At 37.9% G+C, this 24,759-nt stretch overlaps 1 protein-coding gene and 1 long non-coding RNA gene across 2 annotated transcripts; one reads left to right on the top strand and one right to left on the bottom strand.

The window, feature by feature from the left end:
• The first annotated feature begins 1,239 nt into the window (after positions 1–1,239).
• LOC124273844 lies at positions 1,240–1,823 on the top strand. The gene is made up of 3 exons (XR_006897755.1): positions 1,240–1,403; positions 1,472–1,539; positions 1,812–1,823. It is a non-coding gene; the product is annotated as an uncharacterized LOC124273844 (long non-coding RNA).
• An 809-nt stretch (positions 1,824–2,632) lies between these two features.
• On the bottom strand, positions 2,633–24,183 carry LOC124273843 (endoplasmic reticulum junction formation protein lunapark-B-like). Its single transcript, XM_046709154.1, has 11 exons — positions 24,042–24,183; positions 22,717–22,758; positions 19,866–20,053; positions 17,936–17,994; positions 17,129–17,169; positions 16,623–16,709; positions 15,642–15,690; positions 15,089–15,238; positions 14,409–14,582; positions 12,017–12,130; positions 2,633–10,753 (listed from the first exon to the last, which is right to left on the bottom strand). Exons 1-11 carry the CDS (start codon positions 24,066–24,068, stop codon positions 10,461–10,463), a joined length of 1,224 nt encoding a protein of 407 aa, XP_046565110.1. The 5' UTR covers positions 24,069–24,183; the 3' UTR covers positions 2,633–10,460.
• Positions 24,184–24,759: the final 576 nt, after the last annotated feature.

The following is a 24,759-nucleotide window of genomic DNA, read 5'->3' as shown; positions in this document are numbered from 1 at the left end:
CGTCTTATGACAAGCATGGGTTACAGAAGATCAATTCTAACTCGGATCTTCAGGAGTTTATTCGTCCCGCATGTATACATACATGGTTTCTATGTACCCATTGCTATGCAAGCCCACTGGAGAATTTATTGCTTAAAATCAGTGAACAGTCTGTATGCCAGCATCATTTTTTGGACCGTACAAAATGTCATTACCCTCATCATATATTTACTGATTGAGCCCACTGTGATCTGAACTATTTTTCAGTAATATCACCAAGGTGAGGTGTGGTGAAATGGGGTTTAACGTTGTGTGAATGTTTCGCTCATGTGACGACGCGCATGCGTGTGTACATGTGTGTCTGCTTGTACTATCCCAGACTTAAGCTGGTTTTATATCACAAGCTCACTGAGATACCATGCTGCAGTTAAGCATGAATACCCTACTCAGACACATTATACTGACTGAACCGACCAGTCCTTGTTGTACTCATTATTGCAGAGCGCCAGGAAGGGACTAACAAGTACCATATTTTAATGTCTTTCGGCATGACGCGGCCGGGGATCGAACCAGCGATCTTACGCTCGACGGGCGGATGCTCGAATCACTACACCAGGTAGGTGGTATTAACCCCTAATAGGTTGCGACAAAAATATATGATATATGTAAATAACAATTGTCTAATAACTCTTATAGCTCTTTATGCAAACTTTATCAAAATAACTTTCATGTTACATTCCTCATTACTGTAAATGTATTTGTACATATACTGAGAGAAACAAATAAAGGATCACAGGAAAATTCAAGCTTTTCTTTAATAGTTTCCAGCTTTCATCACCAGCTTTGAACAGAGCTGTGGCGATGAAAACTGGAAAATAATATAGGAACATTTGAATTTTCCTGTGATCCCTCTATTTGTTTCACTCAGTATATCTTCAACGCATATACTGTGCATATATGTTATACATATGTTCTGAACACCTTGTATGCATATATGTTATACATTCATATTGTTCTTGAGCCTGTGGCCTTTATACTGAAAAAATTCTTCTTCTAATCCTGTCTTCGTTTTTCTGAAAAAAATAATATAAATGCACCTAATGATAAATGACTTGGAGTGAGTAAATTTTCTATAACTTTAATCTCAGATATTTGGGGTGTACATGTGAGAATATGATTACACAAAACATACACAAGAGCATCTGTAAAGTGAAATACTGAACTCAAGTTGACATCAGTATGTGAGACTAGGGTAGGTAGGACACATGACATATTGTCTTAAGTTGGTATCAGTATGTCAGAATAGGGGGGAAAGAGTTGTCAATACCTTTTAGTGTGTGAATCACTTTACCATGAGGTGATATCAATATTGCAAATATTTTACTTGTGGGTGATATCAGCATGAGAAAATACTTTACCATAAGGTGATATCAATATGGGAAAATAATGTACCATAAGGGGACATCAATATAAGATATTACTTTATCATAAGGTAATATCAATATGGGTTATTACTTTACCATAAGGTGATATCAATATGGGATATTACTTTACCATAAGGTGTCATCAACACAGGAAATTACCTTAAACAGGGGTGATATCAATATGGGTTATTACTTTACCATAAGGTGACATCAATATGGGAAAATACTTTATCATAAGATGACATCAATATAAGATATTACTTTATCATAAGGTGATATCAATATGGGATATTACTTTACCATAAGGAGACATCAACATAGGAAATTATTTTACACGGGGGTGATATCAATATGGATTCTTACTTTACCATAAGATGACATCAATATAGGATGTTACTTTATCACAAGGGGACATCAATAAAGGATGTTACTTTACCATAAGAGGATATCAATATTGAAAATCAATTTATTACAAGTTGATATCAAAATGGAAATTACTTTACCATAAAGGATGTCAATATGTGAGATTGGGAATACACAGGAAATTCTTCATAAGGTGATATCAATACATGACAATGGGAAGATATCGAAAATATTTAATACACTGAACACCAAAGGTTTGGAAATTATACTGATCATGACTCATCTTAATGATAAATTACCGGGCTAGTACTGCTTACTATAGTGTATATAGGAGTCTATACTTAGCATACATGGGCTCAACATGATAAACAAACCATTCTTATCAACATTCTTCATTTGATGTATAGTCTGTTTGCAGTGAAAATGTACCAATGAATTTCACTTTACACAAAAAAGTAATCACATAAAGTGAAATTAAGATTGCGAATCCTCATGATTTTACCTTGCCAATTCAACTTTTAAATCTCAGAATTTTATTCAACTTAGGATAAAAGTTGTTAAACAAATGATCATAGTTTCAAATCGCTATTATTTGTTTGTATTACAAGGGGGTACGCGCAGTAGTTGGAATAGTGAAACAAATGCAAGTGCGGTCCGTGATGAGCGTTAACTTAGACTACCGTAGAAACCAACCCTTCTTGTTCTCGGGGTTTCATTTAATGTGCATACCCCCTTGTAATACATACCAATAATAGCGATTTGAAACTATGATCGTTTGTTAAACAACTTTTATCCTAAGTTGAATAAACTTCTGAGATTTTAATGTTCAATTGGCAAGGTAAAGTTATGAGGATTCGCAATCTTAATTTCACATTATTTGATTTACTTTTTTGTTTAAAGTGAAATTCATCGGTACGTTTTCACTGCAAACAGACTATAAATAGTTACCCGTTTCACTTCTTTCTGCACTTTGATTTTTCACTGCCCACTTAAGTTACACAAACCTGTTCCTCAATAGGATGTTTACATTAATTTAATGGAACATAACTTGACATTAATATGGCAGGTATAGAAACATGAAATTGAAACAGGTTTAAGTTGTTGGTTAAGACCAATTATAACAAATCATTACAAACAGGGCTGTATAAAGGAATGTACTGTTCCAACTACACATTCACAAGATGGAAGCCATGTCAGCCATATTGAAAATTTCATGCTTATTCTGTGTACAATCCTCATGCTTTCACATGTAGATTTCACATAATCTAATAAAACTGAAAAAAAACAAATGCAATTTGTTTAAACAGTGCATGACACTGAGAAAAGTTAAGGCCATGTTCAAAGCACCACATTTATGTACAGAAGACAAAACTGGAGTGTCTTTAATTATTTAACTGTTACACATCCAAAGATAAAACAGACATTTCGCCATGGCATCGTTGCAGTATATACTTGTATTATTTTTGTATTTCATACAATGACCTCTCACTCTAATATAGAGAGAATCAAATTGAACACGTGCAAACTAGACTTTTACAGTATTTCTCAATTAATGATCAGCTGTTACTCATCTGATGTATCTCAGCTGATAAATAAACCATTCACAGCTTCACATTCTCCTGACAGAATCTTGGTCTCATCCTCAAACACCCATACAGATATGTACAACATATTTACATACATCCAGGGTAGGATTTCTTCAACATTGATATGCAAATGAGTCAGGTTAGTGTCTCTACAAATTTCACATCTCTGAAAACTTAACATCTTTGAACAACAGACTGAACTGCCTGCTTGTAACCATAGCAACTGTGCTGCTACTACTGAACTTGAACACCCATTTAAAAAGCAATTATTGTGCTATTTTAATGATTAATCTTTGTACATTTCTGGGATTTTCTTGAAAGATTATTTTCTTATTAAAAAAACCCCCAAACCAGTAGCCCCATTAACCTGTTTTACAGAGATGTGTTTACTTTACATTTTGCAAAAGTGAGAAGTGAATGTTTGAAATTTGACAAATCCATTCTTATATTTTCAGCTAAATCAAAAACCATTTATGGCAAGATGATCTATGAATATAGTGACAGAAACTGGTCTCACAAATCTACAAATGATACAGGGTAAATAATACGTTTATGTATCGCAGATATTTCACCAAAGTGAAACTATTAACTCTAATTCTTTGAGACCACATGTATCTGAAGTTAAACGAGTGCACTCCCTTCAATAGCATCTTATACTTACAGAGTGGTGCTCCCAATATCAACCACTGGTTTGTTTGTCTGAGATTATCTACAAGCCTGCATGATATTTTTGTAATAGTGCTGATCGCTACATACAAGAAAAATAAGCTGAGTATTCATATCTTGCCACAGTCATAAACAAAATAATAATAACATTTATATAACTAACATATTTTTCAACATATTTCTTCTTCTTAATATTCCACAGATGAAATTCATGTAAAAACCATTTAACTCATTGGCTCTTGCCTGAAATAATATGGTCGTTTTTATAGTTAAAAGACCTCCAGTAACACTGCTGCATATAGCTATACGATTTTCAGGAAATATGTGGAAGAATACATCCCTAAATGTAAAACATTTCTACCAGTACTGCAGTGGCTTGTGGGATGTGTTGGCCAATGAAGGCATTACCTTAGCACCATATTATTGTGATCATAATATTGGAATAGTTCACTTTCATCAATAAACTTGAATTAATTCCAAGCTTAATGACCAACACCTCTACCTACACAAGGAACCATCATACATATTCATTCTATTTGGTGGAGAGTCCTTTGGCACAACTTGACAAGATAACTTCACTCCAGAATAACCTGTAAATGCGTGTTAAGTTTGGTTTTATTGCGCTTTCAGCAATATTCCAGCAATATCAGACGCCAGAACTGGGCTTCACACATTGTGCCCATGTGGGGAATCAAACTCAGGTCTTCGGCAAGACGAGTGAACGCTTTAACCACTAAACTACCCCAATGCCCTAGACCAACAGAGAAGACCCAAAGGATGAGATGGTCTGCCTTCGCGACTTGGTTGATTGTGGGTCATCAACCAGTGCCAGAGTGGATCATGCTCAGGATCACTGGATTATCTGATCCAGACCACCATCTTACAGGTGGAAAAGGTTGTCTGAATATTGTGCTAGAATCTTTGGTTTTGCAACTGAATATGCTGCACATATATTTTTTCAGTTTCTAATCGGCAATTAAACAAAGTAGTGCTGTTATACCATACTCTTATTATACTTCGCACTTAAAAATAAAATAACTTTTTTATCCATAAACATATTCAACAAAAAGGAGTATTTTGTAACCCTGTGTTTTTCCAAATAAGACAAAAGCAATCTGAGGATAGAATAATGGGCACCAATAGAAAGATTCTTAAATGCTGTAGATGAAAACAATCAACACCAAGCACAATATGCATTGCAATACAAAACAACATCAACAAGTGTCACATTAAAACATTAATAATACACACTTAAATATGACACAATACAAAGTACAATGCCACACACTGAAATGGCAGGAATCGGTGGTACAGTATGTGATGTATATACTTCTCATATATTTTAATTTAGCCACCAATAGCCTTTAACCATAAATGTACATAATGAATGTATTGAGAAATGAAACGATTAACACATTACAGATGGCTAGTGGTTTACTGGTCTACGACTAGCCACATATGTATGGACTAGCTGTTTCCTCTCAAAAGGTAATAACGTAAGACATACATCAAGTTTGTTTGTTTGTTGTATAATGCCGCACTAAGCAATTTTTCAGCTATATGTAAATAATCTGTAAATAATCGAGACTGGACCAGACAATCCAGTGGTTGACAAAATGAACATCGATCTGGGCAACTGGGATACGATGACATGTGACACACTAAGTTTGAAATGACTTAGTCGCATACATTATGGACTAGTCGCATACATTATGGAGTCAATAATGGACCCCTGACTTGTACAAAATGAAAACCCTTCTACAAATCCTTCCCTTCCCCTCAAACAAATAACATACAAGAGAGCACCAAGTAGAATTTTTCTTACATTTTCTGTTTTTCCCCAATATTTCACAGGTTTGTATGCACAACGCTCCTCCATCGCCATGAACACATGCAACCTTGTTGTGTCACCGTAGTTGCCTGTGACAAACGAATGCCTCAAGCAAAATAAATATATTACCATTGAACTTTCTTTGGATAAGAAGGAATGCATGGACTATTGACTGCAGTGCTGTGTATATCATGTATACTGTATGTGTGTATATTGATGATTATTGCACATACTATTATATATTGCTGGTCATTCAGAACCATAATCTTGATGATGATCATGAACATTAAAGTCAATCATGCTAAGGCCAGACCAATTATATTTCTTGTTTTACGGATTTTTGTCCTCAGAAAACCTAAAGGCAGGGGAAAAAAATAAATAAATAAATTCACCAGTTAAAGTAATATTCCTTCTAAATATTAAAAGCATTTTACTTTTGGCAATTTATGAAGTGTTATGGGGCTAAAAAACAATCAAAAAACATTTTTCATGTAAGTTTACATTTCTGGCCAATAAGAACATTAGGATTTTATATTTTGAGCGGGGAAAATGATTTTCATTTTTTTTCTCATTCTTGAAAAAATATGACTGGCAGATCCATAAAACAAGACATAAAATTGGTCTGGCCTAAAGAATAAATAATGACAATTTCACAGTTACATGTATTAGTGAAATCATGAATCGAAACAGCATTCCTAACAACTAAATTACATTCAGAATTCCAATCCTTAGACGAGGTCATATCAATTGTACAAATATACCTGAAATATTAACCCGAGTAATTGTTTGATTTTAATACTCATCTACAGAACATTATTTGATTACCTGACATAGGTTTGATTTGTATGTTTGACTAGCTGCAACATGTGGGACTGAAATATGATACTATGAAAACAAGAAGACTTCAAGGATAGCAAATCTAGCTCTAATGCACACATTAAAATAGATCTCACTTGGACAAGGCAGTTTTCACCACACATACTGACAGTGTACACCGGTATATATAGCAGTGATGAGTGAGTGAGTGAGTGAGTGAGTGAGTGGATGGGTGGAGTGAGTGAGTGAGTGGGTGGATGGGTGGAGTGAGTGAGTGAGTGGGTGGGTGGAGTGAGTGAGTGAGCACAGTTTCTTCACTGCTTTTAGCAATCTTCCGAGAATATCATGGCAAGGAACACCAGAATTGGGTTTTACATATTTAGTCTAGATGACTTTTTAAAGGGGTAACAGATGTAGGCCAAAATAAAGGATGTAAAGTTTAACTCATACTTTTCTCAGCAAATGCACTTTCTATTAAAATCGACCTTTGACCTTACATAATACTTTTGAGATGAGCATATATATAACATTATTGTCCACAATATTAAATCATGATCTGAGCATGCCAAAACTACCATTTCGATGAAAATCGGTCAATCCAAACCAGAGTTATTGAATTAAACCATCCAGTTATCGGTTAAAATAACTGAAATGACCTTAAAAGGGACCCTGCATGGTAGTCACGCACGGTAGCTGTTGACAACCGGCTTTAAAATAAAGCTAAATCATTCCTGATTGTGAAAAATCACATCCCATTCGGTCGCCAGAACTGCATCACATTTTCACCATTTTGGGGGTCTGGCTTAGCCCAATTCTTCACATGATAATCAAACCAAGGCTTTTAGCATGACAAGGAATACATTAACCACTAGACTGCCTCACCGTTCTTAAAGCAGAGATACAATAGGAGAACCATGAATCACGAAAACTGCAGATGTTACTATAGGATTTGAACAAGTGGGGAAATAATGCTTGATGAGTATTAACAGTGTAATGAACACATGGGACACTGTAGTAACACATTAAAACCTCGTTAAACACCGAGGAATGGAAGGGCACACTGATCAGTCTTTGGAATCATGTTTTTGTTTCTGGTACCATTTTAACTTCTGGATTTTCATGTTAGTATCACATGGTCCCTATCACTTCCCCCTGATCATCCTGGGTGTTACATCTCCAATGATGGGGGCAATACCCTGCTTCATTGTAACTCCACTGACATGATCCTGAAAGAAGTCAAATTCCAGTTCTAGGGAACTGGTCATTTATAAATTAATCGCCAGTTGGGATGTCGAGAAATTGAAGGGACAGTTACAAAAAAGCGTGAGTTTCGAAGGGAGGGACATAAAAAACAAGAAGACATGGTCATCAATTTCCCCGCCACAGTATTGTGTTCCTATTTGGTCAAGAAACGCGTGACAAGGGCCCTAACTCTGTAACGAATTGTAACACAGTTTCTGTTTTCGAATTCCAATAAGGCATGTTCATGTCCTGAAAACAAATACCAAATTTGGTTTCCCCATCTATAATGGTTTTTGAGAAAATCTGTCCCCATCATCTCGGATGAATGGATGGACGGACAAACAGACGGAGCTCAAACTCATATCACCCTTCGACTTTGTGGCGGGGGATAATAATACAGAGAATTTAGGAAGGTTTTAAATGTACAAGACCATCGGGTGGGTCATCTCAAAATATGACGAGCATTAGTGGAGGGTTGTTATTTATAGCAGACAAAATCTCTGACTCATCCCCATCTGTAGTAAATGACTGGTCCCTAGGTTTGAGGAATTCTATGGGAAGTTCTAGGATGAGATGAAGAAGATGACCTTATTTCCAAAATGAAGCTATGGTAGTGAAGTCCAAGGTATAAAACCATCACCATGGAGACATAATACCCTGCATGATCCAGGATGCTAATAAATTTCAAAACATCTTTGATGTCATCATTAAAAACATACTAAATCAACAGGTTAGTAAAAGAGACATAGCGTAAACCATAAAGAATATTAATGTTAGTGTAGGGTGAGTAAATGACTTCTGTCTTAAGCCGGATGTGTCTTTACTTCAACCAAGTTCCATGTAGTTTAACAGTATGCACGGGACACAGACATAGGCAATATTGTTTTCAGCAATTCTTAGTATTACTGCAATAATTGTTCCATAGTTTTCAAAGTGTGAGGAGGCCTAACAAGACGCCATAAGAACACACTGCTGCCAATAACTGAAGGTGACATCATCCTTTGCTCACGACATCATGATGATCTTGTGACGTCCTTTATAAAGAAAACTGATGTCAAACACTGGGATGAAAAGTCCTCACTTTTCTACATTTTCTTAGATGACGGGTAAGGTTTGTAACTTTCAAAATCAAATCCACACAAGACAGATAATCTGAAATTCCATGTTACTGGTAAGCTAATCTGTAAATAATCTATCCTCAGTGACATCCTCTAACACTATTACAGCAATGTTGGTTTTCCTCGATCCACGTTCAAAGAACATCCTCATCAAATGGGAAAAGGATACATCATTTCTCATCATAATTCATATTAACTCAATTGTAAGATTGCAATTCTGAAAATGAAAATTCTTAACTGGTTTTGTAATCCAACCATATTCCATAATTAATTAAAAAATATATTTTAAACTTTTTTCCTATTAAGGCCATACTGATCATCCCTACAGTGCTACAGTTTGTATTCATACTTTGACACAGGGAACTAATCTTCATCCATCATTTACATTGTGTGCCTAGGAGACAGGGAAAACTTAATTAGCACCGTTCAACTAAAGTTCATGCTGAGCTAGCAAAAAGGACAAGGCTGTAAGAAAAAATACTGGACAAACAGTTCTAAACAATTTCTCATTCCCTTATCCCGTATTTACAAAGTTTCTGCCAAAATCTGGCATTTCATTCTGTTTTAAGTAAGCAGCCATGGAAACTGATGTCGCAAATTTTTGCTTTTTAGTCAAACTCACAATAATAATACTTAAACTTGAAAGACCACCTGACTCCTACATATTACTATAGTGAATATGTCATGCAATGAAATTCAGGGTCATTCAATTGTTTCATATTACTATGGCAAATCTGTTGTGCAGTGAGTGAGTTCCCGCAACATTCCAGCAATATCACGGCGGGGGACACCAGAAATGGGCTTCACACATTGTACCCATGTGGGGAATCAAACCTGGGTCTTCGGTGTACCAAGCCAACGCTTCAACCACTAAGCTAACCCAACGCCCTCAAAGACAGATTAACTGTAGTAATATGAAAGAATAGGATGGTTCTTAATTTGTTTTGAGTAGTATTACTTGTCCTGACTATTGTTTACAGGTGTTTGACCAATGTATTTGTTGAATCCTGCAAAGTCACGAAATTTTCATGAGCAAGAAAAGAGACAACAGCACAACAGTATCAACAAAAAAACTCTACCGCGAAGGATGAGGTAAAAGTGGCAAAACATAAGCACTGTGTTCAATAAATACTTAAATAGAGCATCACTGTACAATCACCACCATCTAGGATGAGGTAAAAATATTAATACATCTCATGGCACAACTCATTCAACATGTCTTCAAATCCCAAACACACCTGAATTCAAAACAAGCAACTTAATATATACAAAATAACATCATTTGGTTTGAAGATCAACGCTATTGTTTCTACTTGGAAGTTTGGGTCATTCTGTCCTGGTCTCTGCTTTCACTGTCACTTCTTGTTTGTGGTCTTCATCAACTTGTTTTTCTTTAGATTGAGTTATCTCCCTTGGTTTTCCTTCAGCGTTGTCTTCATCTGCAAATTTCAAGTTTTTCTCCAAGATTTCTGCAGCTTGTTTGGAAGAGGCAGCGCTTGCTGAGGCAGTGCTTGCTGAGGCAGTGCTTGCAAGTGCTTGCTGAAGAAGTGCTTGCTGAGGCAGTGCCAACTGTTGGTTTCTTTATTTCTAGATTTTCAGTTTTTAGCTGGCTACTTTCCTTATTTTTATCACCACTGCTTCCTGATTCCTCACTATCATCTTCTTCATCATATTCGCTATCCTCCTCCTCCTCCTCCTCCTCATTAGCCTCAGCAACTTTCTGTTCACCTATTAAAACAAATAATTTGAAACATCATATTATTGAACAGCAAATGATCTCCATCAATAGTGCTTCTTGATGAGTGAGTGAGTTTAGTTTTACGCCGCTTTTAGCAATATTCCAGCAATATCATGCTGGGGACACCAGAAATGGGCTTCACACATTGTATCAATGTGGAGAATCGAACCCTGGTCTTTCGGCGTGACAAGCAAACGCTTTAACCACTAGGCTACCCCACCGCCCCACTCCTTGATGAGGAAATAATATTCATGGACACTGTGGATACTTAAGCTAAACCCATATGACTTTGACAAAAGGTGAGTGAATTTCCTTTTATGCATAAATTTAGAGACAAACATGTGTACATCTGGTTTGGGGTCAATTTTATTTGTTGTGTCATTAGGTCTTATAAAATAATTTTATGCAATTATAGCATGACTGTGATAAACACTAAATTTACACAAGATAGATTTTTATGGATATAGTAAAATAATCTTTTATGATAAAACTTAGACTCATCTTATGTTTACGACACATTTTTCAGTTGTCTTATTCTATACAGTTATATACTGTATCTATACCCACAAGAGTTTTCATCAAATTCAGATTCAACAAATACAGGTGTTTAAAATATGCATATTTGACCTGCCATTACACAAAGAACTTAATTAAGCACCCCTGTAATTTTGCAGTGAAAGGTTTTCAACAAGTAAAGAAATCTTCTCAAAGTGACCACAATGGATAAACATGTGTTTTTCTGACCCGTATGATCCTTTGACTCCATAAAACGATAAAATGATTGGAATCCATTTTGATTTTAAGTTAAAAATTGCTCATTTTAAAAAACCCCAGATTTTCATACAAAACCAGATCTGTACAAGTATGGCCCTGAAATGATTAATGTTGAATTTATTGGTGAATGTGAACATTCAAACTGTCAATTTTGCGTGTCTTACACAATTCAAGGTCAATACCATGTGTAACCTCCATGTGACTGTGTGACAGCCAACACTGTCCTCCTCATACCCCCCGTCAGCCTCCTGATCCTCTGAAGGGCCAGTCTACACCATTTGCCGTAAAGCAGCTTCCAACTGGGCCAGGTTCTGTACAGGAGGATCACTTTGTTGCACATGATGAGCAATCATGTCCCAGATATGCTCCAAAGGGTTCAGATCGGGTCTCATTCAATCGTGAGATACGTCAGGTGGTGCTTAAGTTCTTTATGTATATTTGAGTTTGCTTGTATATTGATATATTGAAAACCACGTTACCTTGTGTTGCAGCTCGCTTGGCTGGGGAGGGAGGGGCAGGGAACTCCAGTTTGGGAGCATGTGGCCGCTGTTTTCGGGCTGGGTTCATGGCATAGCAGTAGCAACAACGGAAACCTGTTTAAAGGAGACACAAAACACTGCTGCATCACTATCATCTGACACTGCTGACAGCTTATCCTCCCCTTACCAACACACCATTAAATGACTGAGATGAGCTGACACTGCTTTCACAACATTCCTGCCATAACAAGTGTAGAAGTGAGCACAGCTCACATACCCCCGCTTCCCACTTTGGGACATGGAACTGACTGATATTGATATATATAATGTGACAAGGATCAGCAGCTCACAAGACTTTCTCTTTGACTCTACTAAACTTTATATAAATGTTAGATAATAGTTTTAGCATGTACTGATTACGGTAATAATTTATGGAAACTAGATTTTTTTGTGTTTTCCGTGGAAACCTGACATACAATTGAACTTGACTGTCTCATGTTGCACACAATGAAGTGGACGTAGATGAAGATTGCTATTTTTTTAGCACATGGCATATCTGTGGACCATGATTAACTTGTGTATTAAGTTTGGTGAACCTAGCATGTATAGTTTCGATGATATGCCGTGGTCAGGTAACCATCAAATACATTTTGCATGTACCTAGCATGAACCTAGCATGTAAACTTTAAGAGATATGCTCCGGACAAAACCATCAAACACATTTGGCTCTAAGTTATGTTTCCATGGAAACAGCAAAAAAACTAAATTCTGAAAAACCTTTGAAATAGCAAAAGGCACATCAATGGGTAATGATTAACATGTGTGTGAAGTTTGGTGAACCTAGCATGTAAACTTTAAGAGATATGCTCCGGACAAAATAATCGAACACATTTGGCACTAAGTCATGTTTCCATGGAAACAGCAAAAAATAAAATTCATATCTGGATCTAAACCCCAAAAGGCACATCTAGGGGTCATGCTTGATATGTGTACCAAGTTTGATGAAGCTAGCATGTATAGTTTGGAAGAGCTGCTCCGGACAAGATGACATCCTCATAGTCACAGCCTAAGTCATGTTTCCATGGAAACAGCCAAAAAACTAAATTCTGAAAAACTTTAAAATAGCAAAAGGCACATCGATGGGTAATGATTAACATGTGTGTGAAGTTTGGTGAACCTAGCATGTAAACTTTAAGAGATATGCTCTGGACAAAGTTTCGGGACGGACGGACGGACAGAATGAAAGCTATATACCCCCGTTACTTCGAAGCAGGGGTATAATTATATCCGAGGGGTAAGCTGAATGAAACAGGAAGGCTAAAGTTACCCAATGGCCCATTTCACAAAGTCATCACTGTATCTATGTATCTGAGTTCCAAAATTGTACAACTTAATTGATTTGGCAAACAGGCTCTAGGGTGTAATGTTGACCAATTCGGTAAACACACAGGTATTGTAAACACAGACAAACAGAACCCATATTGAGGAGAATCTGACTTCTGAACCATGAGCTTCATCATTTCTTTCAAGGGAGGTAACTCACAGCAGACTGTGACCATACATTTCCCAAAATGAACACTCATCAGGCAAAATACCTTTTTTCGTGAAGGCCCTTCTTGATGAAAGCACTAATCCCTTTGTTTATTCTAATGTAACAATGTCAAAGATGTTCATTCACATATTTCTTGCAGATGGCTTCTGAACTAAGAGCTTCACCGCAGACTAGTGGTGGGAATTGGTTAAAATCTCACAATTGATGATTGGTTCAATACAACTGATCAATCATCGAAAATAATTGGTTAGCGTCATTTATCAAACTCTCCTGGTTATGTTTGTTAATGCACACAAAATATAGAAAAAACATGTAGTTCTTTCGGTTATTTTTTGCAAATTGCACAAAATGCATGTACAAATGTCACATCTTTAAATGATGACTAGTATGTTAGGAACATAAATTTCCTGGAGTCTTCAAGATATATTCAATGGAAACGAGCTTGTAGTGCTTATGGAATGTAGCCGACAAAACCAACCTTGTGAAAAATGTTGTTAATGCAAACAAGTGTTCCAAAATTGTTTATGTTCGATTATGAGAATACATGATCGATTGCTTGGTCGTTAAGTCATTGCGACCAATCTTCGATTATTTCAATTAATCGGAGCACCACTACTGCAGACTGTAAACCTCCATGCCAAGAATAAACACCCCTAAACAGACAAAATACCTTTGGTCATGATAGCGCTATCTCCATTCTTGATGAGGGTACTAATCCCCAACTTGATGAACACTCGAACCCTTTCACTGATTCACATCTACCAATGTTGAAGATGCTCACTCACCTATTCCTTACAGGCACTGAATTCCACTGATAAAACACTAATAACAGATACTTACTGAGGAATTCGAACTCTTCTTTCAGGGCCATTCCATTGTGAGAATGGCAATATCTACAGATGAGAGCATAACGGTTCTGTGGTCCATCTCCAACAAGATACTCCACAACCTTGTCAAAGTTGCCCCTCTCTCTGGGCAGGACTGGTCTGGGCAGCGGGGGCCCAGGTGGACTCCCTGCAATGCAACACACAAACCCCTGTAAAGGCGGACTCACACGGGTCATATGCCAAATTCGACCGAGTCGTATTGTTGTGATTAATAAAATTCAACAAATGGTACAAATTTGAACCTGTATTGATTGTGTTGTGTGTGTGTGTAGAGCCTATTCTAGTTATTCGGTAAGTTGGATGTGGCGCCGCCTATCCAATCGCGTTTTGTTGTCACGTGGTAAATGTTTACATGATATTTAGAGAGATCCCGTACCTCTACAACATATTGAGGGAAGATGATATAATGATTTAATACAGAACTCAATCATTGAGAAGGATAACACAATATGGCACCATACAAAATATACATATGACATATAATAAGAAACAGTTTTGTGTACCCAAGATTACAATATCCCCAACGTAACGGGTGCATTATTGTTGCAACTGATTAGGTTTTTGAGGGCCTGTTCTATTTTATCCCAGAAATTCCAAAAGCTTCTGAGCAGAGTTTGTGCAGTCTTTGATTACCGTATCCAGGCATGAACTGGCCATTGGCAGACATCCTCATCCGTTGCCCTGACATTGCAGCCGACCGTGGCAGGTGCGGTGTTGTCATCGGTGTCCGGATACCAGGTCGCATTGGGGTGGCCATTCTTGGTGCCACACGCTGGCGCAAAGCTACAAGATGAGTGGTCATGTCAGTGCTGTGATTTGTTGATGTCAACTTATCTCAAATTTTACAATGAATTTGTAAATTACTTGATTCTGATTGGTCAGTCAAAGAGTTTAGTTCTACCCAACACTCAGCAATATTCCAGCTATATGACAGCAGTCTGTACATAATCGAGTCTGGACCAGACAATCCAGTGATCAACAGCATGAGCATTGATCTAAGCAATTGCAATACGATGACATGTTGCAACCAATTCAGCAAGCCTTCACCATCTGATTGTCAAGGGTCATGAGCATAAAAATGCTGATCTTAACAAATAGTTCATATCATCTCCAACTACAAACATAAGATGAACATCACAATGATGGTAACAGGAACTAGATATATAAATAAGTGAAAGCTGTTTACCTGACCCCTGAGAGGGTGTGACAACACGAGGTGTGGGTTGAGCTGGCTTCTGTTCAACAGAAACATTAAACCTTTACATGGTATGAATTACATTTTTTTAATGTCATGGAGCACATTACTTTTCAAGATCAAAGGTCACTTATCTTGTCATCACATATCACATATTTTTGGTGTAATTTGTTAGTGTGAGTTCAGTATGTTAACTGTAAATGGGTCAGTTAAATATGAGATGGTGGGTGAGGTGAAATGGGGTTTAAGGTCGTGCCTGAGAATACTTCGCTCATGTGACGATGTGCATGTGTGTGTATGTGTGGCTGCTTGTACTAGCCCAGATGTAACCCGGTTTTATAGAGCTAGCTCACTGAGATACCATGCCACAGTGAAGCATGAATACCACACTCAGACACATTATACTGACTCCGAGCCGACCAGTCCTTGTTGTGCCCATTAATGCCGAGCGCCAGGCAGGGACCAACAAGTACCATTTTTTTAATGTCTTTTGGTATGACACGGAGACAATTTAGGAGACTGTGACTAGACAGACAGAGAGCAGGATTTATCATGAATGTAAGCATGATATAATCCTGATAATATAGTTTCTTAAACAGTTTCTTAGACACAGCCAAAGAGTTTTGGAAAGTCATCCCTGTCATATCACCAGTGTGAAAGGATCAACCTATAACAGGCTTTAATCCCAAACTGCTCTCCTGATGCCGCTGTAATCTGAAGTATATGAATGAAGCTTGCACTAACCACCTCCGATGACAGTATTTCAGTTACATGACGGTATGTCAGCTTGACGTGGGTGGAAAGCCCAACATGATACGGGTGTTAGATATTTACATCTTTGGTCTAACCCATGAGCAAGGGTAGCTTGTGAACATGAAACATAATTAGGTCAAACTGTCCAGCTTCTAGGGCTGTCTACTGACATCTTCTTATCTGACTTGGTGTGGCTTTCAACATTCAGCAGTTTCTAACCTCCAGTTGCTTGAACCTGGCTGGGTCGAACTTCTCGAGGATTTCCTTGGCCTTCTTGTACGTCTCTTTCTCCATCACATCTTCCAGCTACAACACATGTACATCACGAATCAACAGCAGGAACACGTTCGCCTCACTAGTTCTGATTATGTCATTAACATGTAAGGCAGGATTATTGCTCTTTTTAAGCAGCATTTATGCTTTTACTAGTCCACACTAATGCTTTCTCTGTGTGGTATTTTAGAAATCTGGAAGTACGACATAGACAAAATTTATGGATAAAAACTTCATTATTTCGTGTGAGAGATGTTTTGATATAGATTCTTGTACCATTGTCAAACAGGAATGTTGTCATTCCTGCTTGACAACAGAGAAATGCCTGTTTTCCAGAGCTAGACCATTGAGATAATGTTATAATCACTGGCAGTCATAACAAACTTATGGGTGTGTTTCAGGGAATATGAGCTATAAATAAGTTAATCAGAATAATTTCAATATGTTCTCACAATTTGCTTCTTCTTTTCTCTCAGCTCTCCAAGAGACACATCTGAAATGTAAATGAAACTCAAAACTTTCAACATGGTAGTGAAAATATATGGCAGTTTCATAACAAAAACATACCATCCGGGGGAATCTCATATATATCTGAAAAATTCCAAGAATGTTGTCAAGAACAGTGACAGCAAGAGCTCACTGGCACTGCTCTGTACAGCCGACAGCAAGAGCCCACTGGCACTGCTCTGTACACCCGACAGCAAGAGCCCACTGGCACTGCTCTGTACACCCGACAGCAAGAGCCCACTGGGACTGCTCTGTACACCCGACAGCAAGAGCCCACTGGCACTGCTCTGTACACCCGACAGCAAGAGCCCACTGGCACTGCTCTGTACACCCGACAGCAAGAGCCCAGTTCCACAGCTTTCGGTACAATTGACAGCAATAATCCATTTGCACATATGTTCAAAACAATATTTGGTTAGTAATCAAAGCTTCAAATATAATACCACCACTTGATTCTTGCAGATATTTATTTAAATTTTGCTCACAGTTACTTCTCTGATATTTTTTGATAACTGATCAATATTCATTGAACAATATCAGCCCCAAGGATTTATATTGATAGCCAGCCCTAATACTTGATCCACGTTGAAATGATGGCATCCTGTCAGGTCAGAGTATCAACTCTTCCATATTTTCTTTTGACACCATTCTTGATATCTGTTTTCATTAAATTTAAACAAGAGTTATCTTATTATCCAATTTCTAGTTAATGAGATTCAGCTGAATAAACAATTGGACTAAATTAAACTTACCATTACTTGCTATCCTCTTTATAAAATACCAGTGGAGAGTTTTCTTGATCCCCCAAATTCTGAAACAAAGAGGAATATTGTGCTAATGTCCTTTCCAATACATCATGATAGAAATGAGTCCAACCGGAACCGTAAACCACAGTATGACATGAAGATACAAAGATTATTAATTGTGTGTATCCATATTGTAAATATCATAAGAATAACAAACTAGGAATACAATGTTGAAATAACAGTTGTAATGTTACGACCCTTTGGTGAGTAAAACATAGGGGTGGGTATTGCAGAGAATTTTCATATTGCGATATATTGCGATTCGAAAGCATATATTGCGATACGTATTGCAATATATTGCAAGAATATTTTTTTCACCAAAAATTACTTATAATTGAGTTAATGCTTGATTTATAAAGCAAAATCACAATGCCTGATCAGGCTTTAATAAAAACTTTTAATCATGTTAAAATGAAGGAAACAAGGAAAACATCAACACAGTGGTTACTAGTTTGAACTAGTTTCTCCACTATCAAAAAAGCCTCGAGACAGCAACTTGACCTGGTCAGGACATATCAGGGATCACTGGTCATTAATGAGCAAATATATATATAACATTCAGATAAAAAACTTTGCGAAACACTTGAACAAAAATTAAGAACACAACTTCAAACCGAATTTAACTTAATTTTCGGTGTGAAAAACGGAAATATCCGAAGAGTTCCGAGTGTTATGAAGTTTTCCTAATGCATGTCGAAAAACCGGTTTTCGATCCGGGTATCGCAATACGTATCAATTTCATGACTGAACCGGTAAATACTGGTAAATCGGTTATATTGCGCAGCCCTAGTAAAACACATATTTGTTAGTCCCAATATGTCGTATAATTATTACTTAAAACATGAACACACACAAGGGTAATCAGATCCTGGTTAGAATGGTCTTCAGCAACACACGCTTGTCTCAAGAGGCGACTAATTGGATTGGGTGGTCAGGCTTGCTGACGTTGGTTGATGCTCATGCTGTTGATTATTGGATTGTCTTGTCAAGACACAATTATTTACAGACCGTAACCATGTAGCTGGACTATTGCTGAATGCAACATGAAACAACAAACCAAACAACCAACCATTCTCAGGGGTGGAAATAACCCATTGCCCGACGCCCGAGTCAAGTGTTTTTTTCTGTCGGGCAAGCAAATTTGTATATCACGCTGTACCGGTGTCCAGTTGACTTTCCAATGTTAATAATGTTGTTTATTAAAAAAATCAACAAGAAAACAGCTGGTATAGTGGAAAAATGATCAGGCAAGTGATGTACACTATCAATTTTAAAGTTATTTCCACCCCTGTTCTTAATACATGGAGATTGTAAACATAAAATTACTTAACAAAGTAGTTTTAGAAACATACAAATGTGTTCAACCCAAAGTTGTCAATATTTATCTGTACAAACTTGAAGACCATCGAGGCTCTAGATAACTAAATAGGTCACCAACCTGTAAGCAATGATAAACACACTATTGAGTGAATGAGTATGGTTTTACACTGCTTTTAGCAATATTCCAGCAATAACATGACTGGGGACACGAGAAATGGTCGGGGTAATGACGAGCCATCCATCAAGTCATCTACCACCAAATTCATTTGGCCACCTCTGGAGACCTATTCTAACACAGAGCTTTGACTGAGGTGTCTACCTGTGAAGAACTGTGTTAGCACTGATGTTCTGCAACCAATGCATGTCATTAGAAATAATAACAGCATTGGGGGAATCAAACTTGGAAATTTGGTGACAACGTAGTCTGATGCTCATTGTGTCAATCACTGGACAGTCTGGTCCAGACTGAATTATTTACAGACTGCAGTCATATGGCTGGAATAATGCTGAGTGTGGCTTTACACAACAAACACCTATGACACCAGGTGTTACTCACATGAAAGGGAAGGCTAGCAAAGGCAGCGAGTAGATAAAGCGCTCCTTCCATGTGTCGGGGAAGTACCAGAAGTAGAACACAATAGCACAGATGATGTACAGGACTATTGAGTATAGGATCAGACTGGCGATGAACTTCTTCTGCAGTTCCTGGTTGTGTCGCCGAAACCGCTGGAGCTTGGTGATGTCCTGTTGAGGAAATAAATTGACAAAGATTCAAGACCCATCCAGCATATTTTGTCAACCTTAACACACATCTGATCTCTCAAATACATTGAAACAGTCAACTCATATCAGATGTTTATTGATCATTAAATATGTTAAATGCACTGCCAAAAATGTGGAAAAGCCCTGAACAGGCTGAAAAACTTGAGAGGAAGAGGAAGAGGGAGAGGAGAGAGAGAGAGAGAGAGGAGATGGACTGAGACTTGACTGGTTTAGTTTCACGCTTTTAGCAATATTCCAGCAATACATCAAGCGGCGGGGACACCAGAAATGGGCTTAACACATTGTAGCCCATGTGGGGATTTAACCTGGGTCCTGGCGTGATGAGTCAGCAGCACCATAGGCTACCCCCGCCTGCCAGACAGAGAGAGAGAGGGGAGAGGAAGAGGGAGAGGAAGAGGAGAGAGGAAGTGGAAGGGGGAAGAGAAGGAGAGGAAGAGGGAGAGAAGAAGAGGGAGGGAGAGCGAGAGAGGAAGAGGGATAGGAAGAGGAAGAGAGGGAGAGGAAGGGAGATGAAGAAGAAGAGGGAGAGAGAGGTAGAGGAAAGGGGAGAGAGAGAGATATGGGCTTCATGCATTGTATCCATTTGTGGAATCGAACATAAGTCATTGGCGTGATGAGCGAACACTTTAACCACTGGGCTACCCCACTGCCCCATATTGGCTGATGAATGTCAAACATGCCACAAAGTATCACAGTCATGATGATTTTCTCAGGTCAATTCCTGATGTACTAGGCATCACAAGAAGGGATAAAGATAAGTGTGTGCACTTCAGTTGTAAATTAGCTAGGTCAGGTCAGATCAGGCTTTACCATTGGGAGGAGAGGGTGGGGGTGCAGCTACATTCCACAACTACACAGCATAGAATCATTATGCACACAAATATAGAGGGTGCTAAACTTGCACTGCCTCTATCTTATCATCCTATGTCAATAATGTAACAAATAACCCTAACAAGCAAACAAATTGTGAAAAAAGATAAAATCTTCCAAAGTTATTCACTTGCTGAGGTGAAGAATGTGAATTGTACTGACAGTTGCAGTCATTAGATAAACAGCTGAGTCAACAAAGTAGCAACAGATGATGGCAGTCTGGTGTAATCTGACAGTTTACTGAAGCAGACATTTGAAACAAGTTCACTGATGCCGGCTAGGACTGACAATAAGGAAATTCTCACTACCAGATATTTATTTCAATTTCCTTTTACTTACTGTGGAAAGACTTTACTCTACCCCCATGTGTTGTGTAGTGAGTGAGTGAGTTTAGTTTTACGCCGCACTCAGCAATATTCCAGCTTTATGGCGGCGGTCTGTAAATAATTGAGTCTGGACCAGACAATCCAGTGATGAAGAACATGACCAACGATGAGCAATTGGGAACCGATGATATGTGTTAACGAAGTCTGCGAGCCTGACCATCCGATCCTGTTAGTCGCCTCTTACGACAAGCATGGATTACTGAAGATCAATATTCTAACCCGGACCTTCACGGGTCGTTGTGTAATGAGCATTCTAAAGCTATTATTATTCACAAGATTTATACTAAAACATTTAGTGATGCATCTCGTGTATCAAAATGGATGGATTGTTAATCAATGTACAATATAGTGAGCCTTGTCTCAGGAAACAATACTGATCACCCTGTCACTACAGCACCAGAACATAAGTTACATTTGATGTACGATACATTTTAAAATCTCTACAACAAAAAGCAAACTGTATTTGTGAGGATATTATGGACAATTAAGGTAAGGGTAGATAGGACGATGAAAATGAAACATTTAACCTACCTTGTCAATGCCCTCAAGGATTTCAACAGTTGTCTTCGTTTTCTGCAATAAAATAAAACAAAGATGACAGTGTCATGAAGCTCATAAACCACAAGGCTTGAAAACATGATGATAGTTGTGGGCAAAAATTTTTGAACAAAACAGCTGAGTCAACAAAGTAGCAACAGATGATGGCATTCTGGTGTAATCTGACAGGCTACTGAAGCAGACATTTGAAACAAGTTCACTGATGCCGGCTAGGACTGACAACAAGGAAATTCTCACTACCAGATATTCATTTCAATGACCTTTTACTTACTGTGGAAACAGTTTACTCTACGCCGCACTCAGCAATATTCCAGCTTTATGGCGGTGGTGTGTAAATAATCGAGTCTGGACCAGACAATCCAGTGATGAAGAGCATGAGCAACGATCTACGCAATTGGGAACCGATGACATGTGTTAACCAAGTCAGCGAGCCTGACCATCCGATCCTGTTAGTCGCCTCTTACGACAATCATGGGTTACTGAAGATCAATATTCTAACCCAGACCTTCATGGGTAATGTAATGAGCATTCTAAAGCTATTATTATTCACAAGATTTATACTGAAACATCAGTAGTAATGCATCTTGTGTATCATAATGGATGGATTGTTAATCAATGTACAATATAGTGAGCCTTGTCTCAGGAAACAATACTGATCACCCTGTCACTACAGCACCAGAATATAAGTTACATTTGATGTATGATACATTTTAAAATCTCTACAACAAAAAGCAAACTGTATTTGTGAGGATACTATGGAAAATTAAGGTAAGGGTAGAAAGGACATTGAAAATGAAACATTTAACCTACCTTGTCAATGCCTTCAAGTATTTCCACAGTTGTCTTCGTTTTCTGCAAAAAATAAAACAAAGATGACAGTGTCATGAAGCTCATAAACCACAAGGCTTGAAAACATGATGATAGTTGTGGGCAAAAAGTTTTGAACAATATTAAGAACCATATTAATTTCATTTTTATACCAGTTTGTATCCATGCATTTACATGTTACATGAACAATTATAGTGTGATTATACATCATAAATTTCCAGATGGACGTATCCATTAGGATTCCTGGCACTATAATCAGATAATAAGAGGTGTGTGATCAAAGGCACACAGTATATGTTTGGATGATGGTTTGAGTTTTTAACCAGGTGTATTTTACAAGTGAGTGAGATGTTTTAAGTTATCAGCATGAAAACAATAAATGTTTCTTGCCTCCGAAAACCCATACCCTCCCAAACTAGCGTCCAGATAATACTGCTTTGATGGGCATTTTAGAGTGAGTGAGTGAGTTTAGTTTTACGCCGCACTCAGCAATATTCCAGCTATATGGTGGCGGTCTGTAAATAATCGAGTCTGGACCAGACAATCCGGTGATCAACAGCATGAGCATCGATCTGCATAATTGGGAACCGATGACATGTGTCAATCAAGTCAGCGAGCCGGACCACCCGATCCCGTTAGTCGCCTCTTACGACAAGCATCGTTGCCTTTTGTTGCAAGCATGGGTTGCTGAAGACTTATTCTACTCCGGATCTTCACGGGTCGGGCATTTTAGAAGTTGAGGTGATGATGAATGATGATAATTTTATGGACATACAACTTCTTTATTCTGTGAAAGAATGAAGCAGTTGCATATCCATAAAATTATCATCATTTTTAGATAATACTGAGATGCAGTGGGATGTGCCCCTGTTTAGCTAAGAAATGAAGTACAGGTTTATATCATAATCAAAGAAATGAAAATCACAACTATGCACAAATCTTTAAGAAGTGTTTAAATGAGCACAGATGTTTAAAAATACACCAGTCATTTCCAAATAAGAACTAAGGCTAATATGCACACTGCTTTGGTTGGAACATCTGAAGATGATTGTGAAAGTGTTGACTGTTTTGGTATAATAACAGACTAAACTGATAATGATGTCAATCAAAAGTCTCACTCAGCCTGTGAACGTGATAAACCCAACAGCATCACTTCCTAACACTTGCCTGACAATAAGGCATATTTCACTTTCGTTCCAACAAACATCTGGGTCTGAAAATGTTGAAAAGTGCGCTTTTGACATACGGTGATGAAGTGAGTCATACCCTTGTGGGTCGTATCTAGTGATGAGGTTGCCATAACTTACTCTAAATTTCCCAATTATCATGCCCATCTTGACCAATCAAAGGGCTAACAAACAGATTTGATTGTTGGTTGCGGTGGATCTGTCGCTCACGCTGTCACGTCGACTTGTTTTCAACTTTCGAGGACTTCCGAGGATCACCCGACGCCTGGCGGTAAACGACAGTCATTTAGAGTTGTTTCCCTTTGACCAAACCATGTCTCCAAAATGACTGTCGGTGTGATTGGATCCGCCACTGATGATTAACACATAATTAACGCCCATAATAATGTTTCAGTTAAATTTTATAAATTCAAAATCAACAAAATATCAACGGAGAACTGAACACGCCTTGATCCATCTCTACCAGCCTAACTAACTTTGTCCCACCGCTTTCATTTCCCTATAATTTGAACAATAATTATTAATAATAATAGAAAGCCAGAAAAAATGAGATCGGTACCAGTTTTTCTCCAGCATATGGAGACAATGTAACAATGTCGATCTCTTAACAATATTTATACACATGCTTGCATATGACATGTTAAGGCAGAGCAAGTTCCTGGATGAATGAGTTTAGATTTATGAAGAACTCAGCAATATTCCAGTTATATGGCGGCTGTCTGTAAATAATCGAGTCTGGACCAGACAATCCAGTGATCAACAGCATGAGCATCGATCTACGCAACTGGGATACGATGACATGAGTAAACCATGTCAGCGAGCCTGACCACCCGATCCC

The sequence above is a fragment of the Haliotis rubra genome, unplaced genomic scaffold (genome assembly GCF_003918875.1).
Source record: "Haliotis rubra isolate DU_JTF1 unplaced genomic scaffold, ASM391887v1 Scf185, whole genome shotgun sequence".
Taxonomy (NCBI): Eukaryota; Metazoa; Mollusca; class Gastropoda; order Lepetellida; family Haliotidae; genus Haliotis; species Haliotis rubra.
Note: the sequence above shows the minus strand (reverse complement) of the source record. Positions and strands in the feature narration are given on the sequence as shown.